Source organism: Prosopis cineraria, unplaced genomic scaffold, assembly GCF_029017545.1.
Source record: "Prosopis cineraria cultivar Desert tree isolate PC_DT_omini unplaced genomic scaffold, ASM2901754v1 PC14, whole genome shotgun sequence".
NCBI lineage: Eukaryota > Viridiplantae > Streptophyta > Magnoliopsida > Fabales > Fabaceae > Prosopis > Prosopis cineraria.
The window spans coordinates 10,548,864-10,565,190 of NW_026555345.1; the positions used below are offsets into that span (position 1 = coordinate 10,548,864).

The 16,327-nt window shown below is 33.4% G+C and overlaps 1 protein-coding gene across 1 annotated transcript; it reads right to left on the bottom strand.

Moving 5' to 3' along the window:
* Positions 1-1,164: 1,164 nt before the first annotated feature.
* On the bottom strand, positions 1,165-11,608 carry LOC129292597 (nuclear pore complex protein NUP1). Its single transcript, XM_054930173.1, has 9 exons — positions 11,205-11,608; positions 9,648-9,694; positions 8,877-9,001; positions 6,975-7,173; positions 6,577-6,879; positions 6,410-6,496; positions 5,617-6,330; positions 4,131-4,777; positions 1,165-3,445 (listed from the first exon to the last, which is right to left on the bottom strand). Exons 1-9 carry the CDS (start codon positions 11,494-11,496, stop codon positions 1,681-1,683), a joined length of 4,179 nt encoding a protein of 1,392 aa, XP_054786148.1. The 5' UTR covers positions 11,497-11,608; the 3' UTR covers positions 1,165-1,680.
* Between the last annotated feature and the right edge of the window lie 4,719 nt (positions 11,609-16,327).

A 16,327-nucleotide genomic window follows, 5' to 3' on the forward strand; every position in this document is an offset into this window, starting at 1 on the left:
TCCAACATGACTTGGGCTTGTATGCTCTATTACTGAGGCAGAATTAAGAGCAATTAAGGCTGGGCTGAGAGTCGCCAAACAACTGAAGATGCCTTGGATTAAACCTTACTCTGATTCGACTGAAGCCCTTAATCTGCCCAGGCGTGATTCCTTGGTGAACCACCCTTTGAGGACAGTAATTCACCCTCATCCCTATATATAAGATATTTTTAATGTTTTTGACTGAATCTCACATACTAATAAATGTTTGTTGTTTAATTGAACTCAAATAAAAGTATAATATTTTTTAATTTTACTCCTAATAATATTATAATTAATACCATGATGGTAGTAGAAAAAACATACAATTAATCATCTATTTTATCTTTCAAGACAAAGGTAAAATTATTTAATTATTTAAAATATCATTATCACTTCTTATATTTAAGAATAAAATAAACTTTTAAAAAATATTTTATATATAAACGCGGAAGGAGTATGTTATTTTAGTCGTGAGACCACTATATGTGCGGACTTTATGATGAAGACAGCACAAGTGATTGTGCTGAGATGGTGCTTATTAATGACCTTCCTGCTGGGTGTTTGTGTATGATCCTTGCTGATCAGAGAGATGCTGGTTCATCGGTTAACCAATTATATTTGAATTCTGGTTCTAGACTTTAGTATCTAGTTTTTATCATCCAAACCTTGGCTTGCCTTTGTAGCTTTTAAAAAAAAAAAAATCCACAAATTAATCAAAGAAAAGTTGAAAATATACCACAAAAATAACACATCCTAAGATAAAATATAAGAAATAATTTTTACCTTTAATATGCATGAACAAAACAATTTTTAATATGATATTTTGAGTACACAAATGAATTATTTTTTAATTTATAAATTTTATTTTACTTTTTTCTTTGTGCATGGAGAATAAATCTGGTTTAAGAGACGATGCAATTGAAGGTGAATTTGCCAGTGTCACCTTCCCCCTGATTTTCTTGAGAAATAAAAAGAAAGGTTGGAAGACCTAAATCAATGACAACCACAACGCACAAAAGACAAACTTCCCACCTCTTGAATTGAATGCATCAAATCAAATGCACGAGCTAAAACCTAAATGGTGTGCCATTCACCAGACCCGGAAGTTCAAAACCCAAGACTCAACGTTGAGGAAACATCATGTGGCAGAAAATCATGGATCATGAAACGTCCAGCTCAAATATTGTACAGACACCATGTTGATATTGTCTCAAAAATTCCCGTTATGGGAGAAAGAAAATAATTAAACAGAACAGACAGCTAAGAAAGTCGGTTTACATATTGCCCGATGGAAATGCAAATTACAAGCTAATAATTCATACCTATTTCTAGTTATAATACAAGTAACAGTACAGAGCTCACCGGACATCATAGTTGCCCACATCTTGATCCTGGAGCCCTCAAAGTACAGAAGATTATGTTGTTCATAATACAAAATTGTGAAAACTTTCACCTTTGCAATCTACAAGAATCTGGGAGACAAACAAATGGAGGTTTAGAACTGACAAGCCTAAACATGATCATTTGCTTCAACAGCACCACTGAATTCCAGATTGCCATCAGAACAGTTATGTCCATGACCACCTGCCGTTAAAGTGTGTCTCATGGAAGACAGTGCAGATCACAGATGTGAAAAAAATATAAGCAATAGACCAAGTCTTACTTCTTGCGTCCCCTAGCTTTATTAACTCTAACAAATCTTCGACCAGACTTGTCGCCGCCTCCAGTACCTAACGAGAAACTTCCAGTGCCATTGACCTCTAGACTGCTAGAAGCCTGAAATGGGGTTGGGCTCTGTGGAGCAATATTCTGCTGAGTCCCAAACTGGAAGGGACTAGTTCCCGATGGAGCTGGTGCTCCAAAAACAAAATTTGATTGAGGCGCGGCAGGTTGTTGACCAAATGCAGGAGTCGCAGGAGTCACAGGTGAAGATGAATGAACAGGGTCCTCTGCCATGCTGTCTTCCATACTCATCTGATCGTTATTAATCGAAGCAGCTGAACCAAATGAGAAAGCAGGATTACAATTACCAAAAACAGGTTGTGTGGAGGTAGCCATTGCAGCTGAAGTAAATGAGAAAATGGAACTCGTTGATGCACCAAGTGATGATCCAAACAGCGGTGTGCTAGTAGTGGACGCAACAGTGGATGATCCAAACATGGGTGTGCTGGTAGTGGAAGAAACAGAAGCAGCGGATGATCCAAACATGGGCATGCTGGTAGCGGCGGAAACAGAAGCAGCGGATGATCCAAACATGGGCATGCTGGTAGTTGCAGAAACAGAAGCAGCGGATGATCCAAACATGGGCATGCTGGTAGTTGAAGTAACAGAAGTGAATGATCCAAACATCGGAGTGCTAGCAGTTGAAGCAATAGAAGCAGCGGATGATCCATATATGGGTGAACTAGAAGTAGACGAAACAGAACCACTTGACACTCCAAAGGAAAAGCCAGAAGAAGATGAATTAAATGTGGAACCAAATGGAGACTTGTTGGCCTGCCAACTAGAGGCCCCAAACAAACCAGAGGTTGCCCCACTGTTAGAGCTACCACTGTTGGCTGTTGATAGGGAAGCAGAGGTGCTGAGCCCAATGGAGGAGCCAGGAATAAAAGCATCTGCCACTGAACTAGATGGTGATATTGAACTCCCTGAAGAAAACGATGTATTCCCACTCAACCCAAACAAAGGAGATGAAGCAGATGATCCAAATGGAATTGGCTGGCTCTGAGTGGAAGTGGCAAACACACTCATGGCAGCAGAACCATGGGCACCAGGCAGAGATGTGCTTGAGCCGAATAAAGAACCCTGAGTTTGACTATTTACAGTTGTCATTGCCGAGGAACTGAGCCCAAAAATGCTGTTCCCTGGAGCCCCAACGACAGCAGCAGGTGTGTTTCCAAAAGCAGAACTGCCTAGAGTACCAGAACCTGTATCCTGCTTCCCAGAAGACAACAAGGGTGAATCTGTTGTCAAGTTCGGAGAAGATCCAAATTTGAAAACAGAAGGGGTTTGTGAGGTTGCAGCTGCTGAGGAGGAAGTACCAGTAGTACTGGATGCAAAAGTGATAAGGGGGCCGCTAGTTGTCATACTGGTGCTAGAGGAAGCTGCAGTGGCACCACTACTGCTATTGGCCCCAAGCGGTGAGCAACTGAACATATTTTGGCTAGTAAAATTATTTGAAACAAAAGTTGGAAAAGAGGTAGAAAATGAAGTTTCTGAAGCAGAAGGGCCATTGTTTTGATTTAAACTTTGGCCAAAAGAGAATATACTTGTGGGTGGTGTCAACGATGATGTTGATGCTGCAGATGAAACAGCCAATTCTGATGATTGAGCCAAAAAGCCAGAATTCAAGCTGGAGTTCACATTAGCATTATCTAATGCAGGAACCTTCAGCATAGATTCAGTTGCACCAGTGACAGTTGAGCTGTATATTTAACAGATATTTAGTAAATGAATAATCTTGATGCCTCAATGGACATGACTTATTCGGTTTATATTATGCAGTGCATTGAAAATAAACTAGAGAATAAGACAATTTAAACACAACATACCAGTAGTCAAATTGCTATATAATGAAAAATTTCACCTCCAAATATAACTGAACAAAGAACAGGATGGCCTTAAAAACCAATATCATTCAAAGAATTTATGACTTGATGTAAGATTACAGATGAAAAGAAAAAGCTTTAACAAATCATAATATGGTTAAGGATTCAAAGGTGTAAGAACATAAATAATGGCCAAAAAAGCATATAGAAAGAATGCAGAATGGTAGGAAAAAAAACAGCATGAAAAGAAAAGGCATGTCCTTGATGAATTAACTCACAATAATCTATATAACCACTAACGAGTAAAACTACTTTAATTTACTATATTAGAAACAACCACATGATTCCAGTAAATTGGCATCCTATTTCTAATAAAATAGAAAGTCTGCTTCAAACTGACTTGGAAAGATCCCAAAGTGCCCATCCCCTCCTTGCACAAATCGTCCAGTAAATTACATTCTAATTCTAATAAAAGAACTAAACAACTCCAATAAACAATGAAAATTACAATGGTAAACATCATGAATAGTTAAGATATTTGCCCAAAGCATCAAATAGTACCTGACCGAGTTCCCAAGCTTTGAGTCAGAAGCAGGACCAAATTTCATACCAACAGATTCAGCACCAACAGAAGATAAGGAGGTCAATGGCACTTGCTGGACCTTATCAAAACTTTTGCTGGCACCAAAGTTAAATAGTGGAACATCAGCCACAGACCCCTTTGGTGAAACAACTTTGTCTCCAAAACTAAATAGTGAACCCAGTTTGCTTGACTCCTTTGGTGGAGTATCAACAGCTGCCGCTTCTGTTGAGGAAGTCACTTTACTTCCAAAATTAAACAAGGGAGGAGCAGCAACAGATCCATTTAGTGAAGAAGATTCACCAGAACCAAAGATTGACTCTGAGACCGCTGCAACTGTGGCTCCATCTGGCTTAGAAGTCACAGCAGGGGAAGATGAAGTTGTAGATGTTGATAAACCAACCTTTTCACCGACTATGGACCCATCACCAGTACCATTAGGAGTCTGGTCATCTACTCTGGAACTTCTGAATGAGATTGCCACAGGTGATGCACTAGGCACCTCCTTTGTAATGGTTTCAGTAGCAACAACTCTCTCAGCCACAATAGTAGAGTCTATCATTTGTTTCTCAGAGGATAAAGAAAACACAGCCCCGTTTGGACACACATCATCATCCAGATCGAGACACTACTTTGAGAGAGAGAAGATAGTTAATGGTCACGACACTACTTATTCAGTTTAACTCATTGAACAATTTCTCTATTAATAAACTATTATTCCAAAGCTAAAGGAGATAGAGCTTCAAGTGCCGCCATGTGTAGGAGTTAAAAAAGTTCTTTCTAAAGAAATGTTCAAGATTAAGTACAGAAATAACTTTAAATACTGCAATATAATTATGACATAACTGCTCGAGTATAGAATTCAATCATCACAGTCGATGTTAAAGATGAAATATGATAACAATCCATAAAGGTTCAAGTCCACATCCAAAAAGATGTGATAACTCTGAAATTCTTATAGGAAACATCATACATCTATTCAGTATATCACTTATGTAACATTCCAATTCAAGCATGCATATAAAGAAAGACTATCAAATGAAAATTTAGAAGATACCCAATTGACTTGAATCAACAAGTTTGACAAGACAGCGCCACAGGGTAAACATATTTTATTGGAATGGTAAGCAACTGCAGTGAGTCAGCATATTTTAAAGCCATTACTTCCTTTTTGGCACTTTCAAATTCATTGTCAGAAACTAAAGAATAGATAGCAGGAATGAAGAAAGCTGAGGTTTCAGTCAGGTAGCTGAGGTGCATGCCAGGCTGAAGGAGCCTCCCTTCAATCATCAGCAGGTGAGGGCCCCCCCTTGCACCTCACCTCAGCAACCCAGGTATGCCTTTTAGCACCTTTAACATCACTACTTCTCAGAGTAAAAACATCCAATACAATGCCCAGTTTAAGATATCAAAATTAGGTTATTCCAGAAAAAACCATGATTCATGAGGTCAAGCAAATCTTCATACCTCATGTGCACTCATACGGAATGCCCTGCTCTTTTGTGGAGGATGAGAAACAGACTTCACCATGGAAGAATCCATAGATTGTGCACTCGATACAATTTCTTCCCTTGCTATTGAAGCATCTGCATCAATAACTGGACCTAAGCCAACAGAAGCGACAAGCTTTAATGGACCGTGTTCAAGCTTCTCCTTTGCTGTAGTCAACATTTTAGTGTTCGCTGAAAAATTCTCATGCAAACCATTCAAATTATTATCTTGTAAGTGATCATGGAATTTTGATGAATCTACGGTTTCCATACTTCTAAGAGCCTGTCCCCGTAACATGGATGGTGACAACTTTGCGGGTGAATTATCCTTGTCTGCTAGCAGCTTCAGTTCAGATGATTTTTCTTTAGGGGACACCAACTTGTCAAGCTGCTGAAGTATTTTTGTGGCCATATCACTTGATTTGGAGGATATATGAGGAACACTTGTGCTAGGAATTGTGTCCTTTATATTTTCTGATGACAGTTTCTTATCACTATGCTTAGCTTCATTCAACAGAAGAAGCTTCTGCTGATCAGCACGAACTCCACTCTTAATAAAAGATAGAGGGCTATCCGAAACAGACGCACTCAAGCCTCTAGAAGTTATAAGATTAGACTTCTGACGGATTCTGCGCATATGACCAAGAGATCCTATATCATTATCCAATACAGAACTCCTCCGTTTCAATGCCTGCATTAAATAGAAAAGTTTCCAGTGAGATAACTGACAGGAAATTAGAATATTTTCAGTTGTAGAGTAAGACTTGTACTGTTTTCTTAGATCCAGAAAGCAAGTCATGATCCAGTGCAGACTGGGCTGAGGAAGAAGGCCCGCCTTCAACTGGAAGTTGAACACCCTGGATTTTAGGGAATATAATAAGATTTTTGACATTAAGAAACAAAAACAACACAACATGTCATTAAATAAAATGCAAACCTTTGGTGTTGAGGTTGGATAAACCCTGGCATAAGGTGTTTGAGCCATGCTATATATTGCAGATCTACCTCGAGATCTTGGTGTCACAAAACCGTTTTCATGAAGCCTGTCATGGCCAGTAGCCCTTGGCACAATGGACATAATAGGGGATTTTTGAGGGATATATTGACTGCTTAGAAGAGTTGGATCCTCCCTGAGAGAAAGACTTTGTGAGTTTAACTTTGATGGGGATACCTTGGAAGGCCTACTTCCCATGTAAGCCTTTGCAACCTCTGTAGGGGAAGCAACATCCTTATCAATGACCTGTGGCACATTTTTATAAAAAAATCAGCGAAACCCCATCTAGAGAGAACCATAAAGCATATATGACAACATGTGCAAAAGGTTAATTCTCATACACTCGAAGTCACAAATGGAGTTGAAACAAGACGGTTTTCAATCCCATTTTTTACTGCCGGAGAATTGGGGTATTCTTCTTTCTGCTCACGAGACAAAATTAGATCTGACGTAACCACTTCAGTCCTCTTTTCTTCATTAGTGACAGGTAAATCCAGAGTTTTTGAACGCAAAAGTGCTGTCAAATGATCAATTTCAGATCTGTGGAATAATAGAAAATTATCATATCATCACAGAGAATCAACAATTAGACTTATCCCAAAAAGCATACCACCAAAATACAAAATTTTGCCTACAGATATTATTATTATTAATGTAAGACTCTAATAAGCAGCAATATTCATAAATCATCAATGAAACTCATTTCTCAAGCTTTGTGCAACACAGAACTCCCACTAGTTAAGTACTTTTAAATAATTAAGTAATTAAGTAAATTATACCCATTATGCAACAAGAAATACAACTACGCATTTACCATAGGCAATTCAAATCAAGTCGGCTGCTAGAACAAATAAAGGAGAAAAATCCAAGTCATTAGGACATTAATTCACTAATAATTTAAGAAAAACCACCAACGAACACATTCCTATACATAATATATGAGAGAACATAAAATTCAAAATCAAGTCAACTTAAAACTGCCAGTACAGCCCATATTCAACAATGTATCATCATAATCAGCAGCTTCAGCACTTGTTTGATTATCCATTCTACCTGTCTGGAAGGTCACAAACATCAAATAACAAATCCACAAGTTCTTCTCACATTGCCATTATATTGGTTGGAAGAAATACAACTCCAGGTTCATGAGGTATGTTCTCTCAAGAGTCAAGATTCCAATCTCTTACTCTCTTCAAACACAAATAAAGAGGAGGTCCTTATTGACAAGCTCACATGGGAATCCAAAACTTCAAGTTCATACATTTGGGCAACATCATTCAATATAATGAGTTAACAAAAATACATTGTAGGCTACCATAACTCAGCTCTATCCCACTGCCTCCCAACATGCATGTTGCTAAGTCCAAAAAGTCAACAGCAGACAGCAGCCCTTATCTCATGAACAAGCATTCTGTCATTATTAGTCATTGTAAACACAGGTTATGTTCTTTCACCTTGAAGTGTTCTACCATGAAAAGTTTACAACGTTAGGGCATGAAGGAAAAACTTTTTAGTAATGTGCAGTCCAATTACACCACCGGGCTTTTGAATTGGAGCTCAATGCCCATGTTTCTAAAAGGTCTCTTATCCCTTAAATATAACATTGGCAAAGGACTGTATACAGCCTATCACAAGTGCTATACTCACTGTTTTATTAAGATGATAACCAATTGTATACATGGGGAAATTAAAAAGTCTTGTAACATTTGCATGCCTCTTTATATATCTTCTATCCTGTATTCCTGTTCCATTCCGTTTGGGAGGACAACCAACACTTCATAATTTGACTTCTCTAACCTGTACAATGGAATTTCTCTTCATCCCAAAATAATAACATACAAAAAAATCATGAATTCATTGCACATTATACGGTTGAGACATGTTGTGGTCACCAAGCTGAAAAATTATTTCTTTGTTCAAAACGTCTAAGCGTATATTGGTTGTGTCAGCAGTGGTAGAGTCAAACATGCCAATATATGTGCCAAAGCTTCATGGACAAAATGCTCTTCATGCAATAATTCTAAAAAAGAAATTATCACAGAAATGAACAATATATTTGATCAAAAATAGCTTATATGGATCCTTCAAAAATATTCCATTTACTTGCATATTTGTTTGCACATCACTGGAATCAAAGAGCATGATGTCAAAGAAATCTGTAATTGATACAGATGAAAACTTAACAGCCACAAGTTCAACACACACAAGATTAAAAGCAATGGTGCAAAGCTAATAAAGCTTGCCTGGTAAAAGTCTTCTGCTTTAGCAATTTCTCAAGCTCAGTAAATCCACCACTCTCAGAACAATTGATTTGATTATCACTTTCAGAAACCGCTCCTTGCTGCTTGACAGAATCATCATTGGTAGCCTTTGTTGCAAACAGCCAAAAAGAACCAACAATAGAAATCACATAAATAACAACTGTTTAACCATAATACAAGGACTGTAAGGAAACCACACCAAGCATGTAGATGCTTACAACTACCTGATTCAAAAAAATAGTTTGTAAAGCAACACAATCCACAATAAAGATTCTTTTATTCTGTCAACTACAACTTGCCCCCAATTCGGGAAAGAAATTATAGTAAGCATAATAAAACACTTACAGCTTCCATCAAGAATCAGAAAACCGTTCATGAACTTAAGAATATAACTTATATTAAAAGACAAGAATATATATTCCCATACTAGTCAGTTGAAAAAATCATTATACTTGCAGTCCATTACACAACAAAGCAATTTGGAGCTTTTACACTGTGCCAAAAACAATGTGAGCTGTTGAAAAATCTTCTAAATTAAAGGGAGTGTTGAAGAATAATGACTATAAGAATCTGTATGAGAGTTGTAGTTTATTCCTTCCTGTCTAATCCTCTTCAAGGACCAGAAGATTATTTTTTAGATTCAGAATTATCCAGTTTTGTATCAATAATAATAAGTAGGGGCTTCAACCAAGCAGTTTTGTGTGCACGGCTTACTAAATGGTGTTGAAACATATCAAAAGCATGCATACTTACAACGGCAGTAACATCCTGTTGATTGTCCCTTATTTCCTGCTCCGCTTCTGGGAAAGAAGATACCCATGTAACATGTTAGAACAAAAACAAAGGCATGGCACAGTGTAATTTCATATAAAAGTTCAACCCAACCTAAAAAAAAGTAAATCACAGAAAAGTTCACAATTCATCAGATGACTTAGGCACACCTTTATGACAATCTACCACAGCCATAATAAGGATAAAAATCATGCATTTTCCTTCTATTACTAATGAGGGACAGATTATGCCGTGTTACAGCTAAAAGATGTTGAGACTTGAGACATTGATACCAAACATGCATCACAAAAGAAAGCAGAAGAATGAAACCTTGTTCAGTCCATTACATACATTAATACACCAAATGCGGGGCAATCTAAAATCCCACTCAATGTAAATTAGAAACATCCAGTAGTGCAGTACAATGAACCAGGCCAGTCTAACTTAGACATTCAATGAGAAGAGAAGACGTACGGATTTTCTCATCAGCAAGTACTTATGTTGGACCAAATACAATCCGTCTAAATCAAGTAACCAACCAACCAACAAAGTCTCTAAATTAGTGCTTCAACAATGCGATACAGAACCGAGACCATTATGAGACTCGCAACAAAACCAACATGAGTGCCTGACAACTCTCTAGCACAGCACTATACAAAAATGTGTACAAATATATGACTTTACTAAAGTTTCCAGACAGGAGGGCATTAACTATTCATCGTATCCTCATCAATAAGCAAGGGAAAAGATTTTCCACAAACCTCCAAGAGAAATGAACAATTGGGAGGCATATTCTGAAAATGAATACCAAAAACAACAGCAGACAATACCACTGTAAGTCTTGCATAATAAATTGAAATTTTGTTGCCCAAAATATATTGAAATTTTGAAAGAACCAAATGAACCAATTACAGCGGATAACAGGACAGATGGCACACGACAGAAAATATCAATTACAATTATTGGAAACTACACATGCTCTTTAGGATTCTACTTTGCAGAGTCTTCGTTTTGTTAAACATAATATGCATAAAAATAATGCATTTGAAACTATTAGGTTCAACTAAATTGAATAGAAAGACAAGAAGTTCTCGTGCATTTGTAAATATCACACAATTAACTCAAATTCAAGGAGTTCATGAAGGAGGAAATAAGCATATTAACTATTAAAATATAACTCTCGCTAATTGCATTAAAATAATAAAAAAAAACTCGAGATGACAACAAGGGGGAGAGAAGAAAGAGAAATATGCCTAACACCATAGCAACAAAAGATGTGGTCCAACTGTGTCAAAGCCTACACCAATAAAATTCCCTCATAAACCCTACCAATGTCAATAACTAAAGAAAGTTCTGAAACCCATACGGGAGAAAGCCTCATAATTAAAAAAAAAATCGACGAAACAAAATTGGAAAACAGAGGAATTAATATACAGCATAAATGAAAACCTCCCCCTCCCAAATTCAAAGAAGTTGCTAATTCCAATTATTGAAGAGGAACCAAAAATAATAATAAAGAATGCATGCAGACAAACGAACCTGAAGGTAACGGATTTGGCGGAGAGGGGGAAGTAGGAGGGGGAGGGGGACGAAGGCGCTTGCGGAAAACAGATGAAAACAGCATGTGGGCACCGGTAGTGATAAGCCTCTGCGCCGGATCGACAAGCTTTGAGAGCCACCCGTAATTGCGGCTAGTGCTAGGGTTTCTCAGGGCCGTCGGGGGACGATCGTACGGCGTCGTCTGGTTCCTCCGGAAAGGACGCTTCCGGAATTTGCCTCCGGCTCCCAAACCTCCCCCTTCGTAGGGCTTTCCTTCACGCGCCGTCGCCATAGGAGAGAGACAGCAAGTAGAAGCTTGAAATGAGCAGAGGACGAGAGAGGGAAAGTCCAAGCCTGCAAATTAGGGTTTTAAATCGAGGAGCGAAAGAGAGAGAAAGGGGGAAATGAAAAGGGAATAATATACTCAAATAACTGTAGGTGGTTCTCTGGGAAAGATAATATATTAAAAAAAGAAAAAGAAAAAGATTCTATTTTGTTGTCAGAAATATTTCCAAAAAATTACATTAAAATTAAAATTCTTATTAAATCAAAAATAAATGCTAAAAAATTCTAAAAATAATTTTTAGGATAAAATTTATAAATTCTCCTGAAATTTAAAACAATTACATATAACTCTCCTCACTTTTAAAATTTTAAAATTAACATCCCTAACATTTAATTTTATTTTTCAAAACATCATATTATTAAATATATTATTTTTTTCATGAGTGCTACAATGTCATTTAACTAAAAAAATATTATTAAACAAAAAATTATATTGTATAATTATTTATAATAAGTTTCTTATATTTTCAGAATAGTTGAAGTATTGATAACAAAAAAAATGTTACTATTATTGTATAAAATTTTAAATATTTATGCTTATATTAATTTTATCTATATTTTTTATTACCAATGGTGCATGATTTTATTAGTTTAAAAGATAAATTTTTATTTACTCTTCATCTTAGACAATTATTACCATGTTAGATAAAATTTATTTAATGTTTTTATCTAACATTGTAATATTTAAAATTTTAAATATTTTAATCACGTACATTACATTAATTTAATATAAAAAATAAATAAAAATTTATCATTTAAAACAATAAAATCATGTGCCATTAATAATAAAAAAATATGGATAAAACTGATATAAACATAAATATTTTATATAGTGATAATAATATTTTTTTATTATTAATACCTCAACTATTCAAAAAATATAAGAAATTTATTACAAATAGTTATATAATATAATATTTTTGTTTAATAATATTTTTTAATTAAATGACATTTTAACCCTCATAAAAAATAACATAATTAATAATAGGGGTTTTGAAAAATAAAATTAAAAGTTAGAGGGATTAATTTTAAACTTTTAAATATGAGAAAAGTTTTATACAACTGTCTTAAAATTCAGATAAATTTTATACATTTTAATCTAATTTTTAAGAAGTTGAAATGAAATTTTCAATATAAAATTTTTAAATCTTGGTCTTGATTTGTAACTTTCCCAAACAGTTTATTTTTTGTCACCCCAGTCACTGGGAATTAATGTCTCCTCTGCTCAGGGACAAAATTATTAATTACTAATTACTGACCAGTTTTTTTTAAAATTTTACTGAACAGTTATTTTCAGATTGAATTAAAATTAAAAATTAATAAATAGAGGGTACTTGATCGGCGCCGCCATAATGCCAGTGTTCGGCGTAAGATTGGATGGAATTTTTTTTTTTTTTAGGTAGAATGAATGGATATAATTATGGAAAAGTAATCATCCATGTAGCGCAAAATAATCAAATTGAATGATAAAATTTAAATTATTTTTCATCAATTTTTCTAATATAGTAAATGATAAGAAAAATTTAAGTTTTGCTATTCTAGTATAATAATTTAATTTCAAGCTAAGATATTCTAATTACATGGTTTTACAATCTAATTTAACTTTTAATTTTTTTTAATTAATGGACCGAACTATAACGCATACAATACCATAGATGTATAAAGAAAATAACAAGTAAAATAAACAAAAAACACTTGACATTAACATGATTTGAAAAGATTTTAAAGTTGACCGTGGAGAAGCTATTACCTGACATCCGAATTCTACATTGATGATAAAGTGACCTCGATAGCTGTCCTGTAGTTAGAAGAATATAGAGTTAAAACAAGCAATAAAGATGCAGTGAAGCGGGATCCTTTTATCTGTAGCAAAGTGATCTAGTTTAGAACAAAGCATAGACATGCATTTGCAAAGAAAGGATGACTATGTGATTCTTTAACCTGTTTGGTTTGACTTCATATCTCTTCTTCCCATTCAAATAAACTAATATGGCATCAGTGCAACACACGGTGTATTTTTGTACCTTAAAATAATTTTATTTTAGAATGTTAATCAATACAAATATAAAAAAATTACATAAAATAAATTACAATATTAACTAATAAGATGGGTGTAGAATTATAAAAACAAAAGCTAAAGAATTCATCATGAATCCTCAAATACCCAAAATCATGGTGGCTTCTTTCTCCATACCTTTTGCCTCTTTGTTTTGACTCATTTACTAATCTTCTTTGCTTTGTTTTGTTTTCACTCTAATAAGAAAACAATCATATTTGATCAAGTCTAACACCTAATAATTGTTGAAATATCTTCTTTGTAGACCACAATATACTTTATTATTTTTATTATGCTGATATTGTGATTTTGTATTTTTTTCTTTATTATTTGTAGGTTTATCTAATAATTAGATAGTTTGTAATGTTTTTCTCACATATAATTCATGAAAAATTAAGATTATAAGGTAAATATAAAAATTGCATGGCTCCATCTTTTTTATTAAATCATGTGAGGGTAGAAAATTTTTTGAAGTACTATAATTTTTATGATTTATAAATATCAACAAATAAATATTAATATATATTGAAAATTTAATTTTCAACACAAACATCAATATTTTCAAACCTTATAACTGAGATATTACAATATAAAATATCATCAAGATCAAAACACAAATTTGATGGTTAAGTCATTATCTTCAAATACAAATTCCATATAATTTTAAAATTTAAATTTTATTAATTCATTTGACATTTATAATTCAAATAAAAATTAAAATTAAACATAGATCATTAAAATATCATTTGAAATTAAGAAATTTGGATCACTATAAGTAAATTATTATGAGTATGCTTTTCGAAAAAAGATTTATAAAGAGATGCCCAAAAGCCAAGATATATAAAGAGTGAAAGAAAAATTACTTTGTGTTGATGTGAAGAACCATGTTAATGTATATCTTCCTCTTCAGTCAATTTTAATATACCTGCAAAGTTGTAAAATAATTAACAAATCATCATACAATTTACAATAAATATTCCAAAAACTAAAAATTAAATTTTATGAAATCATAACTTGATGAAAATAGAGTACAGTAAGTTTTTTCAATTCTATTGCTTATGAAAGACAGATTTAGAATGATGGAGGAAAATTCAGTAAAAAAATTACAAAATGAGATATATCAAAAATTGAATTGCTCTTTCAATATCTACAAGCAGATAACAACCTCATCACACCATTGACTTGGAATGAAAAATCATCATAAAAGATGACACAAGGGGTGAAAGAACATTGGTGACGAAGGGAGAAGCTAGAGATAATGAGAGTTTTATGATTTTGCTTATCTTGATGAGGGAATGGAGCAATTGAATAATATTAGGATTGAAAGAAAATCTCGTGTGTTTTATAACTGCTAAATGTGATCGTGTATTTGTGTAATGAAAATTTTAAAACTAAAAATAAGAAAAAAAAATTATGGGAAGTTATGATGATAGGAGAGTGGGAGAGAAATGAGGGAAAATAAGAATTAAAATAACTCATTTAATTTTAAATATAATACTTTTTAATATTTAAGAAGATTTGATAGAAAATCTAATGTGCATGCTAAAATTGTATATTTTAGGTGGTGAAGAAACTGGGAAGTTATGTTAATGGATAAAATCATGGGAGAGAAATTTTAGGGATAAAAGGAAGTGGTTTCTACAACTTAAGATAATATTATTATTATCTATACAAAAATTTGGTATTATGTTAAAAAAATATTTTTTAGAAATTAATGTTGACATGGATAACTTATACTAAATATTTTATTAATCCATACATTTATCATTCATTATTTATTTATTTATATGATTTAATTTGTAAAAAATCATTTAAATTATTATTCATAAAATATCATACTAATTCAAAATTATTCACAAAATGACAATATTCAGAAAATTATATTTGAGATCATGAGAGAGAATATCAAAGATAAATTTTTAAAAATAAAATTTTAAATTATGAATTAGTTGAGAAATTATATTTGAGATTTTGAGATCATGGGAGAGAAGTTAATTTTTAAATTACAATCTTATAAATTAGAAAAAATATTTTTAAAAATTAATAATGATGTAAATAGCATAGAATTGTAATATTTAAAAAAAACTCATACGTGTCAAACTTGAAAAAGTATTTCTTATTTATATATATATATATATATATATATATTCTCATCAATTTCTACATGAATCATGGATCTAAGAAGTTATTAGAATGATAAAATAATCTAAATAACTATCTATATTTAAATTTAATTATATGCATGAATTAACAAAATAACAAATTAAATCGTAGAGTAAGGAGGTTATTAGAATGATAGGATATTGAATAGCTAACCATATCTAAAAGAGGAATCATGAGATTAGAAAATTATTAGATCATGGGTTAAGAAGTTACTGAATGAATAATTTAAATAACTATCCATATTTAAATTTAATTATATGCATGAATTAACAAAATGACAAATTAAATCATAGAATAAGGAGGTTATTAGAATGATAGAATACTAAATAGCCAATCATATCTCAAAGAGGAATCGTGAGATTAGGAAATTATTAGATCATAGGTCAAGAAGTTACTAAAATGAAGGAAGAAAAATAAATTATATTCATGAATAAAAAATAATTTTGTAAATGGAATCTTATGTGGCTTTCTAAAATTGTAGTATTTAAAAAAAATGACACTTGTTATCCATAGATATGTACTTGTTATTCTTCCATTATATCTATGGATTGCTATGCTA